This window comes from Podarcis muralis, chromosome 2 (assembly GCF_964188315.1).
Source record: "Podarcis muralis chromosome 2, rPodMur119.hap1.1, whole genome shotgun sequence".
Lineage (NCBI taxonomy): Eukaryota > Metazoa > Chordata > Lepidosauria > Squamata > Lacertidae > Podarcis > Podarcis muralis.
The window spans coordinates 59983149-60001113 of NC_135656.1; the positions used below are offsets into that span (position 1 = coordinate 59983149).

Sequence of the window (17965 nt, forward strand, 5' to 3'; positions counted from 1 at the left end):
CTAATGAATAAGTTGTCACTGTGGCCTGGCTGTTGTGAAAAAAACAAAAAAACATTTCTGCATGGTTTGGGCAGCACCCTATTTTTGGTAGTGTATGGACACATCACCCACATAGGTTGGTTAAACCGTGTCAGCTGGCATGGAAAGGAAGCAGGGTGAGGCTTCCTGCATGTGTACATTTACTGTACAAATGTGTGTGTAGTTAGGTTATGTGGGGTTTTTTGGAAGCTGTCTCATGAACTGAGTCTTTGGGTGAGTTAGGCTCTTGGGAAGTTCTGCTTAGGGTGACTGGTGATCGGCAGTGACAAAGACAACTTTATTTTCAGACAGCAGAGGTATTCCAGGTTGCAAAAAGCCTCGTGACACTGGAAAGGCCTCATCCAGAGGTTGAATTCCTTCTTACCCTTCTTCTGCCATGGTCTTCAGTTGAGGGAACCATATTAACACCAGTATTGAAATTACTGATGTAACCAGTGCTTTTTTTAAAGGGGGTACTCAAGTGTACACAGTACTGGCACCTCTTTTTGCTGTTGTTAAAAAGTGTGGCACTTCCTTCAACAATTTCATGGTGGGTACCTATTTTTCTAGAAAAAAAGCAATGGATGTAACTGACCTTTAAATTTTGTGTTGACTCCCAAGCTTTCTACTTGGGTGGGCTAGTGGTCTGGAAGAATAACATAAATTAAGGCTGCAATCCTAGACACTTAGCCAAGGAGGGACTTAACTTCTGAGTTAAGGATAACACTGTAAAGCTCTCTGAACTGTTTCCAACTTTTGCTTTGTGTGCCAGTCAATTCTAAACTTAGCTTTAACTGTCTTCTTGTTGTATTGTACATTTCTAGACACATTCTTGTCCAAGAATTAGATATGTTTAATATTAAATGCTAATGTATTGAGGTGTCACTGGTAGTTGTGCACAGTAGTGCTGTGAAAACAATGTTCAATTTCATGTTCAGATAAACAATTTTTTTTTTAAGCAGGAATTCAGGCTCAATTAAATGACTCGATATGCTTTCTCTATTTCCTGGAGGAAGCAAATAAATGCAGAATGGTGTGACATACTTATCTACATTTAAGTCATTTCTGTTCCTCTTAAAATAGAGACTGCCTTGAAATTTCCTTAGCTGCTGGTGTTACACATGCATGTGCTGATGTCATGCAATTTGTTTACAGACCTTGTTACCCAGAGGTTAGTATACGAATTAGCTCAACAACCACTTTCTGGCAGTGACAGTTCAGGCCCTGGTGTTCTACCTAGTAATCTTGAGTCAGCTGACAAAAAGACAGAAATCTGAGCATACCCTGAGATCACTTCCTCAATTTATCCCTAAGTGATTAGTGTGACACCCAGTAGCTCAAGGGTCTACCAACGGCTTAGCCTCCGCTCATGGAAGGCCACCCTTTGAAAACTTTTGCGGTGCGATTTGCATGCAACATTTTCCAAGGAGATTGATGAGTCTCAGCAGGGACACTCAGGTTTGAACAGTAGAGTCCTTTCTGGAAGATTGTATGACCAGAATTTTTTTGTATTTGTTTTTACTGCTTATACAAACACAAACAGGTATGTAAAAACAGCATGTCATTTAACCATCGGGCGAAAAAAATTAAAAATCTGATCACAGCTTTGTGACTACAATGCTAAGCCCTGACAGTGCTTTGGGGTGTTGTACACCTTTTGTGTTTTGTAATAAGGAGGTTGCATTGCTCTTTGTTTGTTTTTCAGGTGGAATGGCAGCACGTTAAAAAACCAAAGCACAGCTTCCAGGCTTTCGCTTTCAGCTGGAAGAAAGACCTCTGCTTTAGCCCTGCACTGGAGCTGCTTGACAGGCCAGTAGATTTATGCACCATCAGCTGCTTCTATATTAAATGCTACACACATAGTTAAAATTAGAAGTTAATCAGATCAGGTTTCCAAGAGTGTATTCTGCTATACATCCCTCAGACAGGCCGGATCCATGGCCTGGGCTTCCTAGCGCTAATGGATAGATTGTCTGGCAGGAACTCTGCTATTCCGTTAATCCAAAAAATCCGCATCCACTTGCTATCAAAACACCTAATTATGTTTGTGGTATATTTTCAGGCACTGCTGCACTCCTCTAGGAAAGAACTCGCAAAGAAGCAGCACTCTGCAAAAGGCAAAGTGTAAACATGCAATTTGCTTTTATAAAAGATAGTATATTTTACTGTGGATTTAGTGGCCAGAAAGACAGTGTATAAAAATTCAGAGGTGTGTTGTTGTTGTTGTTGTTGTTGTTGTTTTGGGGGGAAGGTAATGGGAGGAAGACAGCAGATGATGTACAAGCCCAACCTATACAACAACAGGATAGCCATGATTCGTTGTTAAGGTAAAGGTACCCCTGCCCGTACGGGCCAGTCTTGCCAGACTCTAGGGTTGTGCGCCCATCTCACTCAAGAGGCCGAGGGCCAGCGCTGTCCAGAGACACTTCCGGGTCACGTGGCCAGCGTGACAAAGCTGCATCTGGCGAGCCAGCGCAGCACATGGAAATGCCGTTTACCTTCCCGCCAGTAAGCGGTCCCTATTTATCTACTTGCACCTGGGGGTGCTTTCGAACTGCTAGGTTGGCAGGCGCTGGGACCGAGCAACGGGAGCGCACCCCACTGCGGGGATTCGAACCGCCGACCTTTCGATCGGCAAGCCCTAGGCGCTGAGGCTTTTACCCACAGCGCCACCCGCGTCCATGATTCGTTGTTGTTCTCTTGCAAATGCCATATCGGTTCTGGACTTTTACTTTCAGGAATCAGTATGAAGAAGAACAAATACATAGATCACACTCACCTTCATTTTAATTGGGCAGCCATTTGTTCATCTTTGATTCTGAATATTTCAACCTCTTAGCTGAGTAATGATGCCCACAGAAAACTTGCATCCACAGGGTAAACATCGGTTCAGTGTAGCCCTCCATATGCTGCAGCACACTGTCCATTATATACTCCAATCCATTTATCATGGTTCTTACTGGTGCCTATCCTTCATTATTTGAGCCCCATGGGATGATTGATCAATTCCGATTTTATTAGTTTTTTTTGAAATATGTGCTTGTGAAGAATACATCTAAATTCAGCACTGCATCCTCTAAATTTGCAGTGTTTGGTGTATTTTATATTCTCTTTGAATCATTAGATTGTCTCTGCTTGAAAGTGCATGGGTTTGGCAAGATTGCATTATTCTTCCATTTTAGTGGCTTTAAGTTGACCTGTGATAAATCCTTGTTTTCTCAAGTTGCAATGTTTTCCCATTTGAGGACAGCTGAATAAGTTGTCTAAGTGTCTGAGAAATTAGGTTTTGGACTTATTTAATGAGAAGTGAGATAAACCATTTGTCATGAGAGCACATTATGGCAGTGAATTTCACCAAGTGCACAGCTAAACATTATTTGTAGACAATTTCCTGTCCAAAAGTGTGCTAGCCCTTCCAAGGCAGTCAGCTAAGGTAGGAAACAATGACCTGTGCTCTCATACAATCTGCAATAGGAGCACTGTATTAACAAAGTACTCTGCGATTACAACCTTAAGAAATAGTCTGTTACAAGATGCTGAAAAACATATCTCTGTATGCATCAGTGGCTCCCTGTTGCACTTTGTAGAATGATTACAAGTGTTTGCTTCACATTCAGCCATTTTCACAGATCTGTGAAAAGATGGATAGTATTACTGCAATGTGCTGTGTGCAGTGCCACTCTTGAAGACTTCTTAGAAGCCACAGCAGGTGCGGCTTGCTCCAGTTTAGCAAGTGTTTGCTGTTAGGACCATATCCATATTACTCAATTTCTACAAAAAGAAGAGACTCTGGCTTCCTACCTGCTTCCGGGTGCAGTTAAAGCTGACATTCCATTAGAAAGCCCTACATGGCTTGAGTTGTAACTCTTGTAAATCCTTGCTCTTGGTGAGCTAAACTAACGATGGGGGGGGGGGGGATGTAGCTGAAGCTTTTGCAATATAAGGGCTGAAGTTTGATTTGTACAGTCATTGTATGAATTGGTTTACCAAACTGTATATGACAGGGATTGGTGATTACCAAGTAGGGAGGTGGAGCCTACAAGTGGGTTGCAATAAGGCTTTTGTAAAGGTATAAAGGTAAAGGTACCCCTGCCCGTACGGGCCAGTCTTGACAGACTCTAGGGTTGTGCGCCCATCTCACTTAAGAGGCCAGGGGCCAGCGCTGTCCGGAGACACTTCCGGGTCACGTGGCCAGCGTGACATCGCTGCTCTGGCCAGCGCAGCACACGGAAACGCCGTTTACCTTCCCGCTAGTAAGCGGTCCCTTTTTATCTACTTGCACCCGGGGGTGCTTTCGAACTGCTAGGTTGGCAGGCGCTGGGACCGAACAACGGGAGCGCACCGCGCCGCGGGGATTCGAACCGCCGACCTTTCAATCGGCAAGCCCTAGGCGCTGAGGCTTTTACCCACAGCGCCACCCGCGTCCTTGTACTCGAGAACAAATGGTTCAGAGCAGCAGCTACTAGGTCAGGTGATGAGATTACTAGACCTTCAGTCCCTCACCAAAAACCATTTTGTTCTTGGAACAAAAATGTTTTGATTTGTGGCTCAGGCTGGATCATAGGAAGATGCCAGTATTCCAAATTAGACCATTGGCCCATCTAGCCCTGTATGCCCACACTGACTAGCAGCAACTCTCCAGCGTTTCAGACAGGGAGTTTTCCCCAATCCTTCCTGGTGAAGGCAGCGGCCAAACCTGGGAATTCTTGCATGCAAATCATGCCTTCCACCACTGAGCGACACCCCCAAGAATGTACCTGTGTCCTGCTGAGAATAATATATTTCCTCTTGCACAAATTGACAAAGTTTGTTATTTGACAGGGTTATCCACAAGTGCTAGGAGTAGCGGCTGCCAGATCTGTAGAACAGAAACTAGAACATTCAGGTGGGACCTGCACTAAAACGTTTCACTGAACAGCACTCCTGTTCAAGATGTCAGCAAGCCACATGCTTTTCCAGAGTACTGTACATTTCTCCAACACCACTGCCCAGCAGACATTCATTATGGCCTCTTAACGCATACAGTTTTCTTTGGGCTGTTCTGGGATTCGCACCCCACCCCCTTGGGTTTTTTAGTACTTCTGCAAAAACTTTGTTTCCCTTAGGCCTGCTGATATCTCCCTCTTGAGCATGGTTATACCAGGTCTGTTGCTTGGAGAATGAGTTTTGCTATTAGTATATATGATTTGGTGCCAATGGAAGCTTGCCTTCTGATGCAAATAGCTGTCATCAGGACCATGGAAGGAGAATGGTTGAACTCTCCCTCCTCACTCAGTCCCATTTCTGTTCTCTCTCTCTTCCCACCTCCTGCCTCAGGCCAGCTGCTAATCAAACTTTTTAAAAGCATGCACATTAACTGCATTCACACAGTGTTGTGTCATTTCAGACTATAGAATTGTAGAAGAGCAGGAGCCACAATGTTTGTGTCAAATAGTAATTCAGGGCTGCTTGTGGGACAGCTAAAGACTACCTCATCCCAGGATAGCAAAAGTACTGAATCATGCTCATAACCAATGTCCACAATCTTAGCAATGTCTCCTTGAGTTACATGTTGGCCTTTATATGGATGGACACACCCAGGGAGTGGGATTCTCCCCCCCCCACCCCCACTTCTAAGGTGACTTTAGACCTAGCGCTTGGCAATGGGTTCTTAAAGTAGCAAATAAGGGTTTTCCCCCCAAACTATTTATTTCAGATTTCAAAGTACTTTTGAGCAGTTGCATAGCCCTGTGAAAGTTTCCTCAACACTTAAAAGATTCTCTGAGAGACCAAGCAAAACCTGTTTCTGATGACATTTTGAGGATGGCCAGTTTGTGTGGAATTTCTGAAATGTTTATAAAGAGCACAGAACTAGGAAATACCTTTTTATGGCAGTAAGAAAGAACAAAATGCAGGTATTAAAAACAAAAAGCCAGCACAATTAAGGAATCAGTGGCTTTAGAAAAGAAATTGCACACAGAGAATGGACTGTTCCTAACCAAATATCTTTATTTTAGCTTCAAGGGTGCAGACATCTTTAAAAGGCACAATTCAAATTGTACTAAATAAATGCTAAGTTAATTTTTCTCTCATCCTCTATTTGGCTTGCAACTGAGCTGTTCTGACTGGATGTTGACTTTTAAATACCCCTCTGCCCTGTTAGCACAGATTTCTTGGCATTTCTTCTCTTCTCCCTGTCATAACTTAATGTGGGCATATATCCCCTACATAGTCACCCACAAAAGAACATGTTCCAGGGATTTTCTTGCATCCTTGGGGAACCCACCGACTTTCATTAATTTTTAGAGAAGCTGCTCAGGGAACAAGCATGGAGCAGTTACTTTCAAAGGGGTTGCTGACAGATGAGCAAATGAAAATAGCTGGAGGAGTAGAGATCAAATTAAGAACTCCATAGTCTCAGAACAAACAAAAAAAGCCCCATGGATCCAAGTGTCTGTTATTGCCTTGCATTAGTGGTTAATTGACTAAAAGAAGTCCTGAAAACCATAGAAGCCATGCAGGGGAAAGGCACAGATAAGTATCTATCACACCCTCTGGGGCCAGTGATCTCCAGTCCTTAATTCCAGGTATGTGAGATCTAGCTAAGAATATGCAGTGATGAGGAAGATACCTTACAAATTTGTCCCTGTTTTCCTAATCTGGATTGTTTTGTTAACGTACAACTAGCTGAACTGAAAACATACTGAAAGTCTACTTGCCTTTCTCCTGGGTGCCAAGTAAGGCCATCTATTTTCCATTTTGTTCCCTTAATCCTCTCCACGTTTAAAAATCTCAAATCCAAGAGAGATTTTATCTTGCATTCCTTTTTTAAAAAAAATGTGGAGAGCCCAACCAAGTTAGTTTTGAGTTAGTACAGTCATGTACCTACCTCTGAGCTCCAACTTCTTACTGGGCCTCTGGATGCATCACAATACAACTCAAGAATCTGGAGAAGAGGAAGCAGCTACAGGCGCTTTTCACATAAAGTTCTTCATAGGTGCTAGTACTGGTGGAAATATGACTGGCAATATCATGTCTGACACCACCAGCAGGCAAATGATGATGATGATCAAGGAAACAGTAAAGGGCCACCATGAAAAAATTCCCTTGGATTTTTGCTATTGTTGAATGGCTTTAACAGATCTGCCAAAAGGTAAATCTTTGCCACTAGGAGGCTCTGCAAGAATAGCTTCTTAGGAAACATAATTCTTTACTAAACAACTAAGATCTGAGGGCGGAGAGGAGAACTATCCTCCCTGAGTTACATACTATTGTTTCTGTATTAATTCCATTTTGGTATATGGTTATTTCCCTGCCCCGCCCCCTTGTCACTGGATGTCTTCCAACAGCGGTTAATTTCCTCTGAATGGGAACAAACATTCTGCAGGAATGTGGTTTCTAGTGACAGATTAGCCTTATAACACTCTAAGTCTATGTTGTGTAGTTTTCCTACCTAGAAACATAGTGTTGGAAGGAGCCACTAGGGTCATCTAGTCCAACCCCTGCAATGCAGGAATCTTTTGCCCAACATGGGGCTCAAACCCATGACTCTGAGGTTAAAAATCTCATTCTCTACCAACCGATCTATCAAAATTGCCAGTGCTTAGCTCTCAAATATCACAAGCCTTCTCATGGGATTAGCAGTACAAGTAATGACATGTTTTTAGCTGGCATCTCTATTATATGCTATGTCTTCTTCAAAGGCAAAATATCCAGGAGCCTTTTAAAAAAGCTGGATCTGTTCTTAAATGCTACCAAATACATTTTTAAAGGCTTTGTAAAAGTTGGGACCTACAAACCTCATGCACTGAATGCTTACTGGGCTTTCTACATCTCTATGCTGTATACAGGAGTCTCTTGTGACTAGCATTTAGCACGTTTTAGAAATTCATTTGAGAACGTTAATTCTCTTCCTTCTTGTCACCTGTCATGTTGGCTCAGATGATCACATTAAGCTTTTACTTCCTTGCTCTATATATTCCTGTTCATCTGTAAAAAAAAATACCAGATGCGCAAATTCTGTAAGAAAATCCTCTTACAGAATTGATTGCCATAGGATATTGTGATGTCTCTTAGCTGACCCCTACTGCTGATTCAGAACTTCTTCAGGGCTACATTTGATTGGGGAAAGACAAAACTCTCTTACCTTAGCAGCCTTGTTGGAATCCAAACTCAGAATAATAAGACCAACCACAAATAAAATGACAGAAAAATGCATAATTAAAATAGATAATTCAGTTAAAAAATGCAGCTTTTAGTTCATATTTGTTCTGCATCATCAGTGACCGGAACTAATATACCACCATTACGTAAAATATGAAAAATAACATGGCAACAGCAGCCAGACTTCAATTTTGTGTTTTCTCAATGCACTGGAGGCAACTACCTTGCATTTTGCGATTTAAACAAACATGCAAAGTGAAAGACATACAATCAGAGGACTAAGTTCATGTTGTGTAAAAGTCTATAGCAAAACTCCCATTTGATTTGATTGGTTTTAGGTGAACCACTCATCTGTTAATGAATGCCTTTGTTCCTTCTCAGTTTTACAGTCATGATATATCAAATTCATGAGATAGTAACATTTATGTTACTAAATAGCCCATGGATCTTTGGGAAAGTGGGTCTTTTAAAACATCCCTTTGTTTCTAAACGTGTGTCACTAATCTTTCCAAGTAAAATATGAAGTATTTTAATTAAAAATCAAAATTCCTTGTAGATTCTCTCATTGTTGGTAAATAAACAAGGAGATTTTAGAAAAGTGACTTGTCTCTTTGGGTGAATTAAGGAATAGCCATGTTACTGTTGAACTACTGTACTTGTAACTCCCTAACTCAGCCTTGAGGCATCTAAAATTGAACCACAGGCAGCACTTCTATCATATTGCTTCTCCAAAAGCATCCTTATTCATTCATCTCCTGTGTCCATTCAAACCTGGAAAGGGATGTAAAGGTAATGTGCATAAAACAAAATGTAAGAACCCAAATAGAATTTTAAAGCACTGTACACCATAGATGTTCAGCATGCAGACAATCCTGTTAAAATAGCAATTCAATGAGATTTTTGAATGTGGTTTGCATAATTCATCATATCCATAGTTAGTGGAATACTTTACAGATAGACCATGTTTATTTAACAGCACAAGACACACCCATGCATTAGAATGAATCCTGTCTTACCTCTTTACCAGGGGGTTTCAGATATTCCTTTTCCCACCCCCACCCTTCACCCAAATGAGTTTATTTCAAAATCTACCAGAAGAAATGTTAGTTGCTACAACAGATTTAATAGTCTGTCTACTTTTCAGATCTCTGGCAAAGTGCTTCATGAAGCCTTCATAATATTTTCCTAACCCTCTCTGTATTACATCTGTCCCTGTCCTGGAGACAGCATAATTGTGCAAACATCTCAGCTATTCAGGTAGTCGTCATTATTGTTTGTGTCAACAGCATGATTGGTATGTACCTTATTATAATCTTGGTGTTGGGTTGCAAAGGTCCTCCTCTCTTCATCTGGCTGAGTCTAATTCCGTCATCTTCACTAAGATCTAAAGTTACACCAAGTAAAGGTTGCCATTTACGTGGAACACTGAGGTTGCTAAAATGACTCCCTTAGGTACAGTCTATGCTATTTCTTCTTCCAAGGACACAGTCAGGACAATGCAGAGGTTTTTGCCAAAGCAAATTAGAAACTCTTGATGTACAGATACGTGGAGTAAAGCACCAGTTTTGTTTCTCCTTACCAGTTATGAATATGTCGTACTGTTACATTGATGAAGCTGTTCTTGAGTAATGTGAAATTATTCAAATGTGATCTTAGCTTCTTGGGTCAATTGGTAGCAGGATGATTCAACCTTGCATCATCACATTTTTGACAAATCTGATTGTTAAAATTAATCACCAAAGTTTCCTGGTAAGCTACACCCTGTCCCATAAGTGTAGAGTACCCAATGGAGACTGAAATGCCCAGTACAAGGTTAGTTATATTACAAGTGTGCTAAAGTGTCTGTGGAATTGAGTTCTTTAGGGTGGCAAGGAAATTGGTTCATTGTGATCTCTCATCTGGGTTATCTGAGAGTGTTCCCTTAGCTCAGAATCTTCTTAAACTAGAATAGATCTGAATTGTAGAGAGCCTTATGAGCTTTTACACCAGTTGATGTATCCAATACAGCGGTACCTCGGTTTACGAACTTAATCCGTTCCGGAAGTCCTTAAACCGAAACCATTCTTAAACCAAGGTGCACTTTCCCTAATGAGGCCTCCCGCCGCCTTTGCCCTTCCACCATTCGGATTCCGTTCTTAGACCGAGGTAAAGTTCACAAACTGGGACACTACTTCCGGTTTTGCGGAGTTCATAAACTGAATAGTTTGTAAACAGGGCTGTTCTTAAACTGAGGTACCACTGTAAGTCCTACTCAGACCAGACCCAATGAAATTAATGTACCTAAGTTAGACCTGTCTATCTATTTCACTGGGTCTGTTCTAAATAGGACCAACACTGGAAACAACACCCAATTTTGATATTTTATTAAATTATTCATAAACTGTCCTCTATCCAATGATTTCACTGTGGAGCATTTTATTGGAATTTGCACGCAGCAAAAAAGTGAAAGAAGAAAACATGTCTTTGGAATGTTGTAACATTCTAAAATTTGGGACGCGGGTGGCGCTGTGGGTTAAAGCCTCAGCGCCTAGGACTTGCCGATTGAAAGGTCGGCGGTTCGAATCCCCACTGCGGGGTGCGCTCCCGTCGTTCGGTCCCAGCGCCTGCCAACCTAGCAGTTCGAAAGCACCTTCGGGTGCAAGTAGATAAATAGGGACCACTTACCAGCGGGAAGGTAAACAGCGTTCCGTGTGCTGCGCTGGCTCGCCAGATGCAGCTTGTCACGCTGGCCACGTGACCCGGAAGTGTCTGCGGACAGCGCTGGCTCCCGGCCTATAGAGTGAGATGAGCGCACAACCCTAGAGTCTGGCAAGACTGGCCCGTACGGGCAGGGGTACCTTTACCTTAACATTCTAAAATAAAGTCAAGATCCAGCTCTTCATTTCTGGTTTCAATGGGTCTTGCAATTTCTAAGGTTATTGTCATTTTAAGATATTCATCACCATTTTCTTTTATTCAGGCTGCAGTGCTAAGGACCCTTATTTCCAGGAGGTAAAATCCACTTCCTGAAGCAGTAAATGCTATTTGAGAAGTTCAAAGAAATAACTAAGAACATCTTAAGGAAAAAGTAGCCCCAAAGTAGACTTTGAAAATTGAGCTATAAACATTTCCATTTAAACCTTATCATGTAACATCCCATATTACATGGTAATAATGTAATCCTGACATGCCTTCCTATTTAGCATGTTTCTCTATTATTATTATTAAACCCGTCTTTTCTCTCTTGCATTTGTTTCTTGATTACTTTGGTTATCTTCCTATTGTTATTGTTAATCTCCAGTTTTTACTTTTAAATTCTTGCTTTCTTTAGTTTTGCTCAGCTAGGGCAGTTTCTACTTTCGAAATTATTTACTTTCTTAACGATACTGAGACTGTTCATTTTATTTCTGTTCCATACCTAGTAGTTATTATTATTTTTATAAATAACTGGTTGTTGTTGTTGTTGTTATTTCTATTTATTTGTTTGTCATCTTTATATCCCACCTTTCCTCTAAAGAGCTCAAGGTGGTGTACACAGTTCTGTCCCTCCTCATTTACTCTCCACAACAACCCTGTGAGGTAGGTTAGACTGAGAGGCAGTGACTGGCCCAATGTCACCCAGTGAGCTTCATGGCTGCGTGGAGTATTCAAGCTTTGGTCTACCAGGTCCTGGGGCAACCCAGGCAGGTGGGTTGGGAATAATAATAATAATAATAATAATAATAATAATAATAATAATACCTACACATACACACACACCCAGTGAGATCTGTAATGACAAATCTTTACATGGCCAAGAGTGGCATCACTGCAGTCAGGGAGTAGTGCAAACTCCCGGCAATACTGTGCCACACTGAACTTATCTATTTAAAGAGCTAACAATTGCACAGAGGAGGAGAGAGTGAGGTCACTTCTACACCCAAAACATTTAAAGCACACTTAACAGTTGTGGCTTCCCCACAAAGACTCTTGGGAACTGTAGTTTAAGGGTGCTGAGAGTTGCTTATTGCTTTATTTATATATTATATTTGTATCCCACCCTTCTTCCCAAAGGAGCCTGCAGCAGCAAACAGCAAGATGTTAAAACAGTACAATTTAAAATCAAATAAAAAAACTCACACATTTAAAACAGTTGCTTTGAAGCTCCTTCCAGAGCTGCAATCCCCAGTGCCCTTAACAAACTTTAGTTATTGGGATTCTTTGGGGGAAGCTATGACTGTTTCAAGTGGTATAAGAGCGCTTTAAATGTATGGTGTGGATGTGACCGCAGGCAGAGAACTGGATCTAGAGCTGCCAAGCCTAAATTTAGGGCTCTTCCTACAATGCATGTTTGCTGCAGGATTTGCAGTACAATCAGGGGCAGCTTTTCCTGTCCCTGCAAGACACTTTGGCAGGGATGGGGGCCAAATGTTTCCTGCCAGCTGCACAAATATTACTAGCCATGGTTAAGTCTAGATATCTGTCTTGGTCCAGAATTCTTGGAGGTTGCCTGCGGTTATAAGAATAACATATGATTAAAAAAGCTTAATCTCTAGAGGACCTTTCAAAAAGTTGAAGAGGCTGCAGCATTGTATTTTCACTTATGTTTTCATCCAGAGGTGATACTGCTAGAATTGTGATAGTGCCGTCCTTTCCATGGCATGCTGTCTGCCTGACATTCAGTTTTCACCATCCCAATCTATTAAACTTGCTCATTGGTTCCCCTCAGGGCGAGGGAAGATAAAGTGAATTATGTTTAACATACAAGCCTGATTGATCTTGTTTCCTCTAGGTTTACAAGGAAATCCTGACCAAGCTCTTCTCTGTGAGTGTCAGCATACTGGCTGGGCCAGAGGAATGTCACAGTAAGTGAAGAGGTTCTCCATTGTATGCATAATCACCCAATAAAAACGTATGTCCATCGCCCAGTAAGCTGTGCTTGTTTCTCCTGCCCTCAATACACTTAGGACCGAGCGGAAAACCTCCAGCCTGTCACTGACCATTGGATCACCAGCCAGTGGAGAGTTTAGCAGCAGCAGCAGCAGCAGCAAAGCATGTCGCAGTTATTCCACTTTAATTCAGCCGTTATCCACTGACCCTCAAAGAGTAGGTTAAACACTTCCTGTTCCCTTTGCATTAATTTTGGCAAAACGTAGAATCCTGCATTGAAATTCCAGTTTGTCTGCATTGGTTTATTTCTCCCCCCATTTAAAACATGTCTGGCTGGGGTTGGGGTTTTTTGTTTTTTTGGCATCTATCAATGAGAGGATTAGAAGCAGTCATGTGGCTACCCTGGAGCTTAGCCATTTGTCATATTCTTCCAAAGACATTTAAGAAAGGACAGTTGGATCAAAGCAGCTACTTAGTATAGAGATGGAGAATTCAAAACATCCAGGGATTTAAATGCCTTTCAAGTTGTTGGGGGAAAGTGTGGGGAGAGATTACATAGGTTTCTTTTTATAAGATTCTGCTAAAGTAAAAAAGCAAATATATTATCAGTGGTAGAATTTTTTGTACACTATATAGGCAGTTTCAGGCAGCGCCTATGGAATTGGCTTTCTTGTAAAGAAGTTTTAGAGACATAAATATCTCTTTACAAATGTACAAGTTGTGAATGCAGACAAGCACAAATGTACAAGTTGTGAATGCAGACAAGCACGCAGGTACCACAAATCCTGAAAGGAGCATGGAGTCTCCCAAAAACAAACATAGCATGCCTAGGGTTGGAAGCTTGTTCTTTCCAACTCCCATCCATGTATGTGTTGTTCACAAGTTAGTATCCACCAGCCATCAAAAGCAACTGAAGGTTCTTCTAGCCATTAATGACCATTGAATAAACTCATTTAGCAAAAAGCTAAAGAAAATATATTTGTTGACACAGGTGCATCCATATGTCCAAATCTACAGCAATCAGCATAATTTGCCAATGTTTCCTTCCTTATTTCAATAGTCGATAGGAAGAAATCAGTTGTAAAAATGTAAAATATTCTGATGACTTGGTTCTTCATCTGTCAAAGGCAAGAGTTCCTGCTTATTCCAGAATCCCAAATTTCTATATTGCAGCTGAAATACTTTCCAAAAGGCAGATTTCCCCAACTGGTGTCCATCAGATGTTTTACTGGCTGGGGCTGATGGTAGTTGTAGTCCAAAACATTTGGAGGGTACCAAGTCAAGGAAGCATATCTAGAAGCTGTGGACACTTAAGTACCAAGGACTAGGTCTGGTTTACATGTTAACAGTCATAATATGATGGTTACCACATAATTGACTATTCCTGTTCAGCAGCTCACAGTGCAAGCTAGTTGATTTCAATAAGCGATGAGAAGAACCCCATGCCATGCAGGGTTGTGTGCCGCCACAACTCCCCGTTACCATGACCCTGTGAGAATCCCAGGCTGCTGACCTCTTATGATGGGACAAGCAGATGAGCTACGTGACTTGTTCGAATTAATAGCATTACATTGGCATATCTAGGACACACATCTAAAACTTCAAGTGGAGATGCCTTAAAACAGTGATGGCCAAACTTGGCCCTCCAGCTGTTTTGGGACTACAATTCCCATTATCCCTGACCACTGGTTCTGTTAGCTAGGGATGATGGGAGTTGTAGTCCCAAAACAGCTGGAGGGCCAAGGCATCACTGCCTTAAAACCATAACTCATTCATTTTCTTCCATAAAACTTCCATTTTTCTTTTTTCTAATAAGGGATTTTTTTCTATTTTTTATTTTTTGGTATGGAGAGCATAAATCATTATTATCAGAAGAGAACTGTATCATAGATAACCTAGTGTGCAAACTCCAGATAAAGTTCTTAGAAGTTATTTTTTCCTTTTGTCAGAAGTGAACAATATGCAGCTTCCCTGGAAATAATAATAATAATAATAATAATAATAATAATAATAATAATAATAATAATTATTTTTATTTATTTATTTATTTATTTATTTATTTATTTATTTATTTATACCCCGCCCATCTGGCCACTCTGGGCGGCTTCCAACAAAACACTAAAATACAATAACCTATTAAACATTAAAAGCTTCCCTAAACAGAGCTGCCTTCAGATGTCTTCTAAAAGTTTGGTAGTTATTTTTCTCTTTGACATCTGGTGGGAGTAATATATCTTTTTTTTAACATACAGATGCAAAACCCATCAAAAAACCAGACTGGATCCACATATGAAGCTGCCCCTGTATTTATAAAGGTAAGTAGCATAATCTAGAAAGCAGCAGATTGTAGCTAAAGGTGCTGTGGCAGGAGTGGAAAGCATTTCTGCTCACAGGAGGCAGGTTGCTAAATCTCCCTCCCAGGATTTGATTGCTATACAGTGGTACCTCGGGTTACAGACACTTCAGGTTACAGGTGCTTCAGGTTACAGACTCCACTAACCCAGAAATAGTACCTCGGGTTAAGAACTTTACTTCAGGATGAGAACAGAAATCATGCGGTGGCAGCGGGAGGCCCCATTAGCTAAAGTGGTACCTCAGGTTAAGAACAGTTTCAGGTTAAGAACGGACCTCCAGAATGAATTAAGTTCTTAACCCGAGGTACCACTGTATAGGAAATGGAATGCTGGGCTAGACATCCTTTGCAGGGCTTTTGTGTTAATCTGCTTCCCCTTGGAATCTACCTCCAGATGTTCCCTCTTGCTCAGTGATATCTCTTTGAAATATTCTCCATATTTCAAAAAGTGAAAATCCACAACTGCAGCTAGAGGTTTTATTTAAGTGGTATACAAATTCTTTTAAATAATACTGTTCATTTCCTCTTTATTTTGACAATCTCTATACAGCTGAATTACAAAAATCTCTAAGCAGTGTACAAGAAAATAAAAATCCAGTTCCAAACTGTTGATCCCCAGTTTCTCTCTAAGCAAAGTAAGTGTGGGGAAGTCTTATGTCATGCATATTTACAGTACTTTTTAACTCCTTCAGGGTCTTCAAAACATTAGCACTACCAACGGCCAGCTAGTGGTTTTTGAATGTCGAATACGGGCATCACCCACTCTTCAAGTTCACTGGTACAGAGAGCACAATCAAATAATCGATTCTGCAGACTTCCGAATATTGAGAAAAAGTAGGTTTCCTGATTTTTAAGAAAACTTCTGTATCTACTACCCAAATTTCCAATTTCAATTTATAAAAGAAAAAAGATTGTTTCTATCCGTGGAATTTAACAAATCTAAACAAGCTGTAATCTGCAAAAATGTCTCAAGTTTGTGTACAGTGTTCAGCAAATCCTGTTGAAGTCAATGAGACTTAAGCAGCCAATAGTTGAATAGCACGGCAAACCTAACAATTAAATATCTACTTGCTGAGCAAAATGCAGTTAAATATTACAAGCTTCTACCATGAAACATGCAGTCTGATACAACACGTTTACTCAGATCTCATTGATGTTTCAAGGAAAATACGCTATTGGATTAATATATGTATGACTGCATTATAACCAGGTGTTTATGGGGTTGTGTGACTGCTGCTGAACTGCATCTCTCCTGTTGGTGTCCATGGTAACATCTAGTAAAAGAAATACATGACTGTCCTGTTCAGCATTTCCCCATTATCTGCAAGTACCAGCCAATGAATGGGAACAGGGAAAGAGGCATGCTGAGCCAATGCCTTTTCATGTGTTTTCTTTTGCTAAGGAGAGTTTAGATGATATTGGGAAGAGACATGTGGATTGGCAGCAGCCAGATGTCTGCATAATATCTAGTTAGCCCCTAAAAAGCTTTTATATTGGCCTTTTGGTAATGGAGCTTTCAAATGTGTGGCCCATGGACTTAGGCTGTGTACATGTGACATTTTATTCTAGAATCAGTGGAGACTATTTGTTTTTTTCTACATAGTCCACACACAATCTAGATTTTTTTGCCCTTGAAAAGCACTTCTTAAGAAACCAGTTTATTTCTGAAAATAAAAGCTCACTGCAGATTTAGTCTGCATTACCTCATAGTGTGTCCATTTGGAACAAGATCAAAATAGATACAGGTGGTCTTGAGTCTTGGCAGCAGGTGTGTGTGTCCACAGGTGCCCAACATTGTAAGTAGTGTATAGTAAGATTGCAATCACCACTTCAAGGGGAAGGTTTTCAAACACATATCATGTACCCTCTTTGGACAACAAGATCTGAAATCAATCTAGATTAAGGTTACCAGATTGTTTTCAATGAATCTGGGGACACTTTTCAATGGATTTTGTATGGGGACTGCCCCCGGGAAACAGGGATGTCTGGTAACCTTAATCTAGATTAAAAGCATGTGGAGGACAAGCATGTCTAATTCCAGACTGAGAGAAACTACATTTTTATGCTGCAAATGAATTAATGTGCCCACACATTCTTGATTTCTAGTTAATTAAGACAGAAATGAAGAAAATTGCTCAAGCAAAATTATATGCAAATGTCTCCTTCTACTATAGATACATATGTAAAATAACAATTAAACTATTGTGTATTCCTGTTGTTTTGGGGCCTAATGCTAGCTTAGGGTTGACAGAAAACTAATTTTGCTCTACAGCCTCATGGAAGGCCAACAGGTCTAGTAATGCTGGCAAGGAAATAAGTGCTTAGTTGTATCTTAAGGTTCACAGCTTGTGTCTTTCAGATCTTAATTTTCAGTAGGCTTCACTAAACTATTAAGATCAATAGTCTTTCCATTGATTGAAATGCAGTACAGATTGCACTCTTGGCATAATTTGATTGAAACCTAAGGTCAAAACCTAATAGTATTGACTATTGTTAAAGTGTTTGATGAAGTGGCTTTGTCCCAAACCGTACAGGAAAATATTTGATATGCAGTATATGCTGAGGCACTGGAGATCAGTACTGAATAAGAGCAGCAATTTAACC

General features: G+C 40.7%; 1 protein-coding gene and 1 long non-coding RNA gene across 2 annotated transcripts in view; one reads left to right on the forward strand and one right to left on the reverse strand.

The window, feature by feature from the left end:
• Nucleotides 1-2149: 2149 nt before the first annotated feature.
• On the reverse strand, nt 2150-8665 carry LOC114591302 (uncharacterized). Its single transcript, XR_003705230.2, has 3 exons — nt 8144-8665; nt 4776-4876; nt 2150-3649 (listed from the first exon to the last, which is right to left on the reverse strand). It is a non-coding gene; the product is annotated as an uncharacterized LOC114591302 (long non-coding RNA).
• A 3015-nt stretch (nt 8666-11680) lies between these two features.
• Nucleotides 11681-17965, forward strand: part of MYOT (myotilin) — a 33573-nt gene continuing 27288 nt past the window's right edge. The window contains 5 exon segments of the mRNA XM_077924547.1: nt 11681-11826; nt 12911-12983; nt 13086-13224; nt 15261-15323; nt 16054-16195. Coding sequence (XP_077780673.1) covers nt 11751-11826; nt 12911-12983; nt 13086-13224; nt 15261-15323; nt 16054-16195 — 493 coding nt within the window. The 5' untranslated portion in view covers nt 11681-11750.